General features: G+C 34.6%; 1 protein-coding gene across 4 annotated transcripts in view; it reads left to right on the top strand.

Moving 5' to 3' along the window:
* Nsrp1 (nuclear speckle splicing regulatory protein 1) overlaps window positions 1-8,706 on the top strand; it is a 45,557-nt gene extending 36,851 nt beyond the window's left edge. For all 4 annotated transcript variants that reach the window (XM_071603239.1, XM_027924556.3, XM_071603238.1 and 1 more), the window contains 4 exons: window positions 775-903; window positions 1,748-1,955; window positions 3,266-3,374; window positions 6,791-8,706. In XM_071603239.1, coding sequence (XP_071459340.1) covers window positions 775-903; window positions 1,748-1,955; window positions 3,266-3,374; window positions 6,791-7,859 — 1,515 coding nt within the window. In that variant the 3' untranslated portion in view covers window positions 7,860-8,706. The remainder of the gene's footprint in view (window positions 1-774; window positions 904-1,747; window positions 1,956-3,265; window positions 3,375-6,790) is intronic.
* The last annotated feature ends 5,286 nt before the right edge of the window (window positions 8,707-13,992 follow it).

Genomic DNA, 13,992 nt, shown 5'->3' with positions numbered 1-13,992 from the left:
CAGCTCAAACTTTTTTTTAAAGTGATATGAAATTAGGTGTGGGGGGCACACCTGTAATCCCAGCAACTCAGAAGGCTGTGTCAAGAGTAACACAAGTTCAAGGCTAGCTTCAGAAATTTAGCAAGGCCCTGTCTCAAAATGAAAGATAAAATAAAAAGGGCTGTGATATTGTTCAGTGTTTAAAAACCTCTGAGTTTAGTCCCTGGTATGGAAAAAAAAAAGTGATGTGAAGACTGAGGGTATACTTCAGTGGTATAGTACTTGCTTAGCGTGCAAAAGACCCCAGGTTCAATTATATGTGTGCGCCACCATGCCAGACTACTGTACCTTTTGATGTGGATAATATTCTGTTAGACTCTATTTTAGTTGTCATGTTGTTTAAGTTATCACAACTTGGGAAGTTAGTATAATTATTATCCTCTCCTTGATTGAGGAAAAGGTTAAATAAGCTGGGCAAAGTTCATGGCCAGCCTGGGCAACTTAGCAACACTCTGTCTCAGAATTTTTAAAAAAGGATGGGGAATGCAGCTCAGTAGTAGAATACTTGCCTAATGATAAGCATAGAGCCAGAATTCAAATTCAGCCTGACTCCAGAATTTACGTTCATATTTTCTGTGATTGAAGGAGTTTTTATGATTTATTTTCAATTTATGAATCTTTTTAATTTCTCAGATAATTTTTTTTAAAAACCATAGGATTTTGGTAGTAAGTATCAGCTGGGTTGTATTTTTGAAACATTCAGTTTTATTTATTTATTTGTTTGTTTGTTTTAAGACCAAACTGGAAATTCAGAAGGCCCTTGCAGAAGATTCTACTGTGTATGAATATGACAGTATTTATGATGAAATGCAGAAAAAAAAGGAGGAAAATAATCCCAAATTGCTTTTGGGAAAAGATCGGAAGGTTGGTAGCGAAATCAAACTTTTTTTGACCTCAACCAGCATTTTGTATCTTAATCTTAAGATGAAAATCATCTGAGGGATGATTAAAAGTATGTGCAATAATATTTTAGAGTCCAAAGGTGGATATCTGAAGTATATGAAGAGCTCCTATTTTTAGATTATAGATTTGAATTTAGAACCCTGAAAGCTTTATATATAGTATTATTAACAGGATCCTAAGAGTGGATTATCTAACAGTTTTGTAAATTCTGTGTTTTGCTTTAATGACCTCAGCAAATACTTTTTTGAATTTTTTTCCTGAGAAAAGTCTGTGTACCAAAATTATGCTGCTATTCCCTTGTTCATGTTTACTCATGTTTTATTGTCTTCTCAATTTTGTTTTGCTTCCTAGCTGGTAATTGAATCATCTGCTTACACATATCCTGATCATAATTTTAGTATGAAAAAATTGGGGGTAGAGGGTATTGATCTTCACATCTTATAATATATCTATTAGTAGAATGAGATATCAAATTATATTGGAGCTGCTGTTTTAAATAATTTTCCAGTAAATATAAAAAACTCATAGAAATTTTCCTGATTAATTTATATGTTGAATTAAGAGAATACCAGTTTATCATGGAAAAAAATACCACTGGGAAAGTGTTTTATTTAGTTTGTTTTGTTATTTTGAAAGCACAATCACATAAATTTCTATTTCTGCTGCACTTGATTTTTATTGAATTTTGACATGACATTCCTGTTTGGACTAACAATTTCAATGTTAGTGAATTCATGATAAAAGTTATAGAATAATAACAATTATTTTTTACTCCTTCCTAAGTAATCTTGTTTTTTTCTATTAGCCAAAATATATTCATAACTTACTAAAAGCAGTTGAAATCCGAAAAAAGGAACAGGAAAAAAGAATGGAAAAGAAAATACAAAGAGAACGAGAAATGGAAAAGGGAGAATTTGATGATAAAGAGGCATTTGTGACATCTGCTTATAAAAAAAAATTGCAAGAGAGAGCTGAAGAGGAAGAAAGAGAAAAGAAGGCTGCTGCACTTGAAGGTAAAATGGGAAAAGGGATAGGTAGAGGGAAACAGAATTTCTGCCTTATGGTTAGCCATTTGCTCTGTCACCAAACTTTGGACTTAATAATGTGATCATAATGTATGTATATGAATTCAAGGTTCAAGATATATAGTATTGTATAGTAGTATAAAACATGAGATTTGGGGGGGCTGGGGCTGTAGCTCAGTGGCAAAACGCTTGCCTAGAATGCTTGAGGCATTGGGTTCAATCCTCAGCACCACATAAAAAATAAACAAATAAAATAAAGGCATTCTGTCCATCTACAACTACAAAAAATATATATATTAAAAAAAAACCATGAGGTTTTTAACTAAGAACAGTTGAATTCTACTTTAGTAACTGTTATTTCTACTGGACTTTTCACTTAGTTCTCATTTTGATCTCACTGTAATCATCATAAGTCATTGCAGTAGAACATGAATCCAAAAACACTTATTACAAGGTATATGTAACACCATAACATTTGTCAGAAACAATATAACTTTGAACTCTAATACTTGCTGAGATGAGAACCTAGAGTCACCACTTAAGAAGCATCAACTGAGCAGCTAGAAAAAGAATAGCGATCAAAGACAGAAGATATGTACAGGGACTAAAGAATATCTTAGTATTCTACCTTAGTGCTTTTTACTCATGGTCATTTCTCAAGAACTAAGTATAACATATACTTACAAATAATGTATTTGGTAAGTGCTCTTCAACTCTTAAGTGGAAAAAAAACAAATCTATAAAATTCTGTCTAGGCATGTACTATGTGTTCATTTAGACCACCAAGCAGCACGCTTTCTATAAAGGATCAAATAGTAAGTATTTTAGACTTATTGTCTATCTGATCTCTATTGCAACTCTTTCTCTCTGCCCAAGTAGCTGTGGACAAAAACAAATAGGAAGGCTGTGTTCCAGTAAAAACATACTTATAAAAATAGGTATCAGCCAGTGCAATGGTACATGCAGTAAATCCCAGTACCTTGGAAGGATCAGAAGTTCGAGGCCAGCCTCAGCAACTTAATGAAACACTTGGCAACATTGTAAGACCCTGTTTCCAAATAAAAATGGACTGAGGGGACATGGCTTAGTTCTTAAATACCCATGGATTCTGTTTCCAGTACCTAAAAAACAATAATAGGCAACAGACCAAATCTGACCTGTAGACTATAGTTTGCCAACTCCAAATGTAGAAGAACAGAATACATACACATCTCAGTGTGATATTTACTCTACACATGTAAAATGAAAATGCATTATGCCTTGTTGAATATTATATTCTGTCTTTTGCTTTCCCTTAGCACGTTTGGATGTAACCAAACAGAAAGACCTCAGTGGATTTTATAGGCACCTATTAAATCAAGCAGTTGGAGAAGAGGAAGTACCTAAATGCAGCTTTCGTGAAGCTAGGTGAGAGGTGGCAAATGGAATATTAGAATATACTGATAATAATCTTGGTTATGGGGTCATTTTAACACTCAGAGTATCACAGCATTGCATGTTTTACTGTCCACCAAACTGACCTAACTGAATAGCTAAGAATTTGCAGTTTCTTGATATAAATATCTATAGATTTACTTCAAGATCATTTTTATTCTGCAGTTCACAAAAATAATTACAATTTATGTCAGAACATTCTCTGTCATTTAATTTAATATTATCATAAAACCATGTCAGATGTAATAGTGTATGTGTGTAATCTTAGCTACTCAGGAGGCTGAGGCAAGAGTATCTCAAGTTTGAGGGCAGCCTCAGCAACTTAGCAAGACCCTATCTCAAAAGAAAATGGGCTGAGAGGTAGAGTGCCCCTGGGTTCTAATCTTAGTACTGGAGCAGCAGTGGGTATAGCTTCTATAAAAACCAAAGACATATTAAACTTCTAATGTACAAATTTCTGAATTATCTGTTTTATGGGTTTTATGAATAATTTTAAAGGATAAGCAAAATCAAGTTATGGTGTTTTGTTTTCTTTGTTTTAAACTCAAAATATAGATTTCTCTCATGGCCCTGGTGCCTTACAAGGACTGATGTGAGAATTAAGGAGAAATTTGGAATGAATGAGGTATCATACAACACTCTATGTGCTGTTTATATAGTATTTAAATGTAAAGCAGTTTATAAAAGGAAAGTGGTTTATTTTCTTAACTAGAACCCAATCTTCATAAAACAGATTCACATGCCAGCAGCTAACACTTCACTATCCATTACATAACCACTAGTCACATGTAGCTATTTAAACTAAAAATAAATGAAATCTAAGCTTTTAATCAACAGTGGCCATATTTCTTTTTTTTTTTAATTTCCTTTCTTCTACTGTTTTTGATGTTGACTTACTCCTCTTTCTCTAGGACTTTGAGATATAATGTTAGGTCATTTATTCGTTGACTTTATTTATTTTTTATTTTTTATTTTTATTGGTTGTTCAAAACATTACAAAGCTCTTGACATATCATATTTCATACATTAGATTCAAGTTGGTTATGAACTCCCAATTTTACCCCAAATACAGATTGCAGAATTACATCAGTTACACATCCACATTTTTACATAATGCCCTATTAGTAACTGTTGTATTCTGCTACCTTTCCTATCCTCTACTATCCCCCCTCCCCTCCCCTCCCTTCTTCTCTCTCTACCCCATCTACTGTAATTCATTTCAATCCTTGTTTATTTTCCCATTCCCCTCACAACCTCTTATATGTAATTTTGTATAACAATGAGGGTCTCCCTCCATTACCATGCAATTTCCCTTTTCTCTCCCTTTCCCTCCCACCTCATGTATCTGTTTAATGTTAATCTTTTCTTCCTGCTCTTCCTCCCTGCTCTGTTCTTAGTTGCTCGCATTATATCAAAAAAGACATTTGGTATTTGTTTTTTAGGGATTGGCTAGTTTCACTAAGCATAATCTGCTCTAGTGCCATCCATTTCCCTGCAAATTCCATGATTTTGTCATTTTTTAGTGCTGTGTAATACTCCATGGTGTATAAATGCCACATTTTTTTTTTATCCATTCATCTATTGAAGGGCGTCTGGGTTGGTTCCACAGTCTAGCAATTGTGAATTGTGCTGCTATGAACATCGATGTAGCAGTATAACAGTGGCCATATTTCAAGTATTGAGATGCCATATTTGGCTAATGATTATCATCCTGGATAGCTCACAGACTGCTATTTCTTCAGACATTTCTGTTAAACAGTGCTGGTCTAAAAAGCAAAGGATTGGAGGATTTAAAATAAAATTATAAGGTATTATTATGGGATAGTAAGGTAATTATGCTATAAATATATAGCTGAAGGTAAAAAGGAGAATTTGTCCTAAACATGTAAATAAGCAGACTTTCTTGAAAAGAAACATTCTATTTAGAAGATCTGTGTCTGTGTGTTGCTAGAATTATATTTATCCCCAGTCATCCCCAAACTGATAGGTTTTGATTATAAAATTTATGAGAATCCGGTTATGGTGGCGCACTCCTGAAATCCTGGCAGCTTGAGAGGCTGAGGCAGAAGGATTGCAAGTTCAAAGCAAGTCTCAGCAACTCATCACTTACAACTCATTGAGACCCTATCTCTAATAAAGTATTAAAAAAAAAAGGTCTGGGGATGTGGCTCAGTGGTTAAGCACCCCTGGGTTCAATCCCCAGTACCAAAAAAAAAAAAATGAGGTTCATGAGTCTAATAAAGTATATATGCAGAATTAGCTTTTAAATGGAAATTATAATGCATCATGACTTCTCAGTTTCATCTGGTGTAGTTTTGAGTCATTTACATAGTACACTTCTGAGTTTAATAATTGAATTTCTAATTAGTAGTAGTTTCTTTAGTCAAGGTAGTTCTATTAGAGTTCCAAGAGAACTAAAGTTGTTGTTAGTGTGTGTGATAAGAATGAATCAGCTGGGCAAGGTGGCACACGCTTGTAATCCCAGCAACTGAAGCAGGAGGATTGCAAGGCAACTTAGTGAGACACTGTCTCAACATTTTAAAAATAGGATTGAGGATATAGCTTAGTAGAAGAGCACTTTCTAGGGCTGAAGATGTAGCTCAGTGGTAGAGTGTCCCTGGGTTTGATGCCTAGCACTTTGAGAGAAGAGAAAAAACAAAACAGAATGTGTGAGTACTGTCACTAAGTTAACCAACTGATCAGCTGGAAAAATGTAGATGATTCAAGTAATTTTAGTATTGACTTAACAGACAGATTCATATATTTCTATTTTATTATGATCATTATGAAGATTGCTGGTGCACTTTTAATCACAGGGAAGATTAATTAGTATTATTTAGGAACCAGATGTGGTATGTATGTATATAGTCCCATCACATGGGAGACTGAAAGGTAGGAGGATCCCTTGAATCCAGAAGTTCTAGACCAACCTGAGCAACATAGTGAGACCCTGGATAAAAAATAAATTGGACTTGCCACTAATTTGCTTTGAAAAGATTATCTTCATGTACTTCTAGGATTATTCTTTATTTTTTTGAAAGAAAGAAAATGAAAAAATCTAACAAAAATCACAACTTTTAACTTCATGCTGTGAAAATAGGGCTTTGATCCAAAACAGTTTTCCCAATTAGTCTTTGTCTTGGCTTAGCAAAAAAAAAAAAAATGAAAAACTTGTATAGATCCCTGTCTATGAACATTCTAGTAGTCCAAGAGAGAACGGCTGATTTTCTCTTATTTCATTTTTACAAATATTAAAAATATTCTGAATTGTTTGAACATGCTAGTTTATAAAGTAAATAGGTATGATTTTAAATATTGAGAAAAATAATATGAATGCTTCATTTGCTTTCTATAATGTGCACCTTATTTTTTTATTTTTTTTTACATAGTTTTGAAAGGACTGGAATAAAGGAAGAGAAATCAAGAGGTTACTCTGATGAAGTAAATTCAGAGAACACAGTACTACAGGAGAAATGCATTATCCAGACGGGTGTAAAGAAGGAGGAAAACCCAGATGCAGACAGTGACTTTGATACCAAGAGCAGTGAGGATGATGAAATTGAAGAAAACAAAATGAACTGCCGAAGGCCAAAGGTCATAGAGACCTCTAGGAATTACTCCAAGCATCACAGGAATCAATCCCACTCACCATCATCTAGTGAAGAAAGAGGACATGGTTCCAGACACCACACCAAAAGTTCCAAGTCAAGAGGGCATGAGAAGAGGGAAGATCCACACCAAGAGAGGCAGTCCAGAGACCAAGAGAATTATTATACTGACCGTGACCACCAAAAACAAAAGGATTCTCATAGGCACAGAGAGGCCAGTCATAGAGATTCCCACTGGAAGAGGCATGAACAAAAAGATGCATCAAGGGGAAGAGATCAGAGAGAAAGAGACGATAGAGAATGGAAAAGGGGGAGAGAGAGGGAGAAATATTCCTCTAGAGAACAAGAAAGAGATAAACAACAAAATGATCATGACCGATACATTGAGAGAGGAGGAGAGAAGGAAGAGAAAAACAAAACAAAGAAGGAACACATGAAAATAAGGAAGGAAAGATATGAAAATAATGATAAGTACAGAGATAGGGAAAAACAAGAGGTAAGTGTTCAGCCTACAGAAAGAAATCGAGACAGACGGGAAGGCAGCCCAAATTCTAAGGCAAAAGATGAGTTTCTTGACCATGAAAGATTCAGCAAAATAAGAAACATGGAAAAGGACAAAGAAAGAAGAAAAGACAAACCCTCTAGCTCTGAAACATCACTGGGAGCAAAACACAGACTCACAGAGGAAAGGCAAGAACAGGACAATGAACAAGAGAGACCACCTGAGGCAATGAGCAAGTTTGCAAAGCGGAACAATGAGGAAACTGTAATGTCAGCTAGAGACAGGTACTTGGCCAGGCAAATGGCACGGGTTAATGCAAAGACCTATATTGAAAAAGAAGATGATTGATGGCTGCTCCCAACAGGAAGATCTGTGGAAGAACAAAACATTGTTAACTCCTGGAATTTGCTTTGTAAAGGCATAAAGAAATATATTAGGAGTGGCTTGGGAAGGTATTTTTAAACATAATCCAAAATTCACTTTTTTATTTAGGTTTAAATTAGAAGTCAGTCTTTTTATCTTGAATGTTTAGCTGAATTTATATATATATATATTTCCTTGTTAATAGCACATTCTTGATTGTATGCAAGAACCATGAGTGTGTACCAACCCCCCCCCCCCCAGGTTCTTAGAGAGGAAAATTGGCTCTATATCAACTATTAAAAAATAAACAACTGGGGCTGGGTTTGTGGCTCAGTGGTAGCGCGCTTGCCCCACACGTGCAAGGCCCTGGGTTCGATCCTCAGCACCACATATAAATAAAAAAATAAAGTTATCATGTCCAACTACAACTACTAAAAATAAATATTTAAAAAAAAATAAAAATTAAAAAAATAAACAACTCTCCTAATAATGTTGCTTTTGTTGCAGGATATGTTTTGTTTTATAAATATTGTATTTTAGATAAAAATATGTGAGTTTGATAAGTATAATAGAGAAAATTGTGACTTTTTATGTTCTGAAATTTGTAAAAAAGTGTAAAATATGTATCATGCATCTTGTTTAAGTAACTTCTTGACCTACAACATACTTGACTAAATGAAAATAAAAATAATGATATGCCTGTACTTTTAATTCATGCTTTTATGTTTAAAGTAATTTCATTTATGTCACAATTCCTCTTTTTGTTTAGTAAAAATCTCTTTACTTTGTAATTCTGAAACCTTGGAAGTTAATAAATTATATATGTATTACATCTATCTAAGAGTGAAAAGATGGAGACATTTAGCCTAAAATCCAGATGGCAAGGTGCAGTGGTGCATGCCTATAATCCTACATCTCGGGAGACTAAGGCAGGACTGATCACAGGTTCAAGGCCAGCTTCAGCAACTTTGCAAGACCTTATCTCAAAAATGTATTTTTTAATAGTTTTAGTTTTTTGTTTAATATTTATTTTTTAGTTGTAGTTAGATGTAATACCTTTATTTTATTTATTTTTATGTGGTGCTAAGGCTCAAACCTAGTGCCTCACACGTGTGAGGCGAATGCTCTACCACTGAGCCACAACCCCAGCACCTCAAAATTTTTTTAAAATTGAAAAAGGACTATGGGTATAGCTCAGTGGTAAAGCACAGCTGGGTTTAGTCCTCAGTACCAAACAAAACAAAACCAAGTGACCTATTTCTGAACATATCTTAAATACTCTTTTTTTTTTTTAAGTGCATCTTATTACAAGTAAAACTGGGATTTCTATCCTAAGTTTTGAGACTTCTTAGCATTGGAAATTGTACATGTAAAGTATTCATGGAGAAAGAATGAATGCTTTGGAGAAAATAGTTTTTTAATAGGTCTTCTCATTAAGAAAAGTCTGTTTATATCTCTGATGCTGCTTTTTTAGATTTTATTATACCTTTAAAACCAGGAAGGAGGAGCTGGGGTTGATGCTCAGTGGTGGAACGCTTGCTTAGCATATGTGAGGCACTGGGTTTGATTCTCAGCAACTCATATAAATAAATTAACAAAATAAAGGCCCATCAACGGCTAAAAAAATATTTTTAAAAAAATTCAGGAAGGAAAAACAACAAGAAAGCCAATGCCCAGATCTCTAAAAAGCACTGATTTTGATGATAAGGTCATACTAAGTGGTAGAGCTGTTGCCTAGCATGTACAAGGCCCTTGGTTCAATCCTTAGCAACACCAAACACACAAGAGGGAAGCAGCATTAAGTATGGGAAAAAAATAGGTTAGGGTGAGATAATGGAAAGCCACAAATGATAAGAATCTTCAACTTTGGTATTGACAATATGGTTTCCTCTCCCAGAACTTCAGAAACTTTCACCAAACAACTTGGACATTTTAGATAGAATAAGCTACAGATAACTTTTATTAACCTAGTTGGATGATATCAGTGAGAAACTGCAAATTAAAGAGTTTTTTCCTATCTCCTTTTCCCAAATATACTGATGTTTTTGCCTCTGCCATTCATTCCTCCCTTTTCTGGTAGCAAAACCTTGGTTTTCTCTTGGGAAAGCACCCTTTCACTATGGAGTTCAAATGAGGCAGAATAGCCTCCAGAATGGATATGTGAATCAAGTCCTGCCAATTCTGGAAATTGTTAAAATTTACAGACATATTTTCTACTAGCATTACCTTTAAAGATGAGGTAAGTCTGGAGTTATATGTGAGAGTAGCTGACTGCCTGACAGAATAAATTTGATACAAAAAAAAGCAGAAATGAAGGCCGGGGTTGTATCTCAGTGGTAGAGTGCTCACCTGGCATGCATGAGGTACTGGGTTCGATTCTCAGCACTGCATATAAATAAAGATCCATCAACAATTATAAAAATAATGATAATCAAATAAAGGTACTGTGTCCACCTATAACTGAAAAAATACATATTAAAAAGGAAATGAGAGATGGTTAGAAGGACCAAGACCTGATGACTGGTTTGAATCTCTGGCTCTAGTGGGTATAGGTTTTGTATTTTGTGGTGTTTTTTAAAGATAATTAAATGCTTTTCTTTTTCTCTTGATCTGATTTGAATTAGATTTCTGGGACTGCAACAACAACTACAAAAATCTTATTTGATAGAAGGTCCCACTCATGAAACTCCATGCCCAAAATTATCAGAATATGCCAGGTGTGGTAGCACACTCCTGTAATCCCAAAAGGCTGACGCAGGAGGACTGCAGTTTCAAGGCCAGCCCAGGCAATTTAACAAGACCCTCAGCAATTTATTGAGATCATCTGAAAAAAATAAAGGACTAGGTTTATAGTTCAGTGGTAAGTGCCCTGGGTTCAATGCTCTGTACCCACCACCCTGCCAAAAGGAATACTTAGTGAAATTCTGTTGTATCTTTTACATCAGTGATTATGATTATACATAATACCAGGATTCATTATGCCACCTTCATACATGGCATAATAGATCACTCTCATTCCCCAGGACCTTCACTTTCTGCTCTACCCTTCCCAATCTACGTGCTCTATTCTATGGATCTCCTATTATTTCAATGAATGCATTATAATTATATAAGTAGAATTCATTGTAATCATATGTGGACATAGCATAGTTTGGTATATTTTGTTTCCCCAGTACTTTCCCCTTCTCTCCCCTCTTTATTGGTTTCCCTTCTATTTTCATAAGATTCCTCTCCACTTTTTAAGTATTTTTTAATTTTTAAGCTTTTTTTTTTTTTTTTTTTTTTTTTGTAGCTGGACACTTATCTTTTATTTTTATGTGGTGCTGAGGATGGAACCCAGTGCCTCACATGTGCAAGGCAAGCACTCTATCATAACCCTTGACTTTCCTGGCTTATTTCACTTGGTATGATGTTCTCCAGTTCCATTTACCAACAATGACAGTTTCATTCTTTATGGCTGAGTAAAACTCCATTATGTATATATATACACCACATTTTCTTTATCCATTTGTATGTTAATAGATACCCAGGTTACTTCTATAACTTGGCTGTTGTGAATTGTGCTGCTATAAACATTGGTATGCATGTATCACCGTAATACACTGCTTTTAGTTATTTTGGGTAAATACTAAGGAGTGGGTTAGCCAGGTCATACGGTGGTTCCATTTCTAGTCTTTTAAGGAATCTCCATACTATTTTCCAAAATGGTTGCAATCTCACCAAAAATATTCATGAGTATACCAAGTGTCTTTCCCTACATCCTTGCCAATATTTATTGTTATTTGCATTCTTTTTGTATTGTGTTTTGTGAGGTGTTTATTTGTTTTGGTGGTCCTGGGGATTGAACCCAGGAGCCCTCTGCCACTGAACTATATCCCCAACCCTTTTTATTTTTTATTTTGGATCTAAGATGGCCTTAAACTTCAAATCCTTTGGTCTTAGCCTCCTGAGTCACTGGGATTACAGACCTGTGCTACTGCCTGACTCTTGTTATTTGTATTATTTTATTTTATTTTGGTACCGGGGATTGAACTTGGGGACACTCGACCACTAAGCCTCATCCCCAACCCTATGTATTTTATTAGAGACAGGGTCTCACTGAGCTGCTTAGCACCTTGCTTGCTTTTTTTTTTTTTTTAATTCTATTATATATGACAGCAAAATGAATTATAATTCATATTACATATAGAGCACAACTTTTCATATCTTTGGTTGTATACAGAGTATATTCATACCATTCATGTCTTCATACATGTACTTTGGATAATGATGTCCATCTCATTCCACCATAATTTCTAACCCCATGCCCTCTCCCGTCGCCTCCCACCCCTTTGCCCTAAGCTAAAGTTTGTCTATATGCTACCCCTCCCCACCCTACTATGAAACAGCCTGATGCTGGTTGTTTTAATGAATCATAATAATAGTCATTATTTATTAGGTAGTTAGTATGTGCCCAATACTGTTAAAATATTTCATGAACTAGATTTCTTTTCAAAAGTCATGTTTGTTGAGATATAATTTATACATGGTACAATTTGCCCTATTTAGTTTTATAGTTATATGAATTTTGACAACACAAATATAAAAAATGACAACATATATATGGATATACAGTCAAGATATAGATTGTTACCTTGTTATTTTTTAAAAAATAGAGAAATTTAATATATTTTTATTTAACCCAATGGATAACCAACATAGTTTGCAAAGAAAATAATTGTTAATAAGATATTTCATGTTCATTTTGTTTGTCTTAGTAATTTTTTGGAATATAATGCCTATTTAACACATAGCATACCTCAACTCAGACTAGACACATTTCAAATACTTAGTAGCCTCATGTAACCAGTGGCTGCCATATTGACTTTTTTCTCAATCTTTCACCTTTTGGTGAGACATATGCTATAGGCTGCATGATAAGTCCCCTTGTTATGTGGTTTCTTGTTGAGGTCTGTCAGAAAGGGACACCAAAGGGATGAGCTTAGAATAAACAAGTAGAGCAAGTTGCTTTATTCCTCCCTATAAGACTCAGACTGTGAGTTGGTTTCTTCATGCTTTGGGTGAGAATAACTTCAGTTAGTTTGCCTTCTCCTACAAGGTTTTCATAATGGCTCTCTCTTTTTTCACCTCCTACCTCTACAAGTCTATGGGAAAAAAAGGTGCTTCACAAAAGTTATTGGTTTCCCTTGATCTTGCCCTTACCTTTATAAATACTTTATTATTACCCTGATTGATCTTTTTCATCCTTGAATCTTTTTAAAAACATTTTTATTTATTTATTTTTTTTAGTTTTCAGTGGACACATCTTTATTTTATTTTTATGTGGCGCCGAGGATCGAACCCAGCGCCCTGCGCATGACAGGTGAGTACACCACCGCTTGAGCCACATCCCCAGCCCACATCCCTTAATCTTGAATAATGTTTTTTTAATTATAAGAAAGAAATATACCTCATATCACAGACAATGTATATACACATACCAGATTAATTATATATTAAGATATATAAAATGCTAAAACCTTTAAGGAAAATATTTGTGTAACTTTGTAAAGAGAAATGGAAAACAAAAAAATACAAAATAAACAAAAACCTGAAAAATTAGATAATATTGTAGTTAACATTTTTTTTAAGAGAGAATTTTTTTAATATTTATTTTTTAGTTTTCGGTGGCCACAACATCTTTATTTTATTTTTATGTGGTGCTGAGGATCGAACCCAGGGCCCCACGCATGCCAGGCGAGCGCACTACCACTTGAGCCACATCCCCATCCCCTGTAGTTAAAATTTTTATGTATAAAAATTTATCAAAAAGAGTTGAAAGAGACATTAATTGTATTACCAGTCATTTTTGTTTATTTTTGGTATTTAGCTTGACTTGGTTTCTCCTTTGGTTTGTTTTTCCTTTATGGTAGTTCTTCCCTTTGAAGATTTTCATGGTTGTTTTTCATTTCCTCCTTGTGGAATATTTTGCCAAGAATGTTCTAGTAGAGCAGGCTTTCTTGCTGTAAATTCTTTTAGCTTCTGTTTATCATGGGAGGTTTTTATTTCATCATCAAATTTGAAGCTTAATTTTGCTGAATATAAGGTTCTTGGTTGGCATCCATTATCTTTTAGAACT

Source organism: Marmota flaviventris, chromosome 17, assembly GCF_047511675.1.
Source record: "Marmota flaviventris isolate mMarFla1 chromosome 17, mMarFla1.hap1, whole genome shotgun sequence".
Classification (NCBI taxonomy): Eukaryota; Metazoa; Chordata; class Mammalia; order Rodentia; family Sciuridae; genus Marmota; species Marmota flaviventris.
This window is presented reverse-complemented; position numbering and strand designations above follow the sequence as displayed.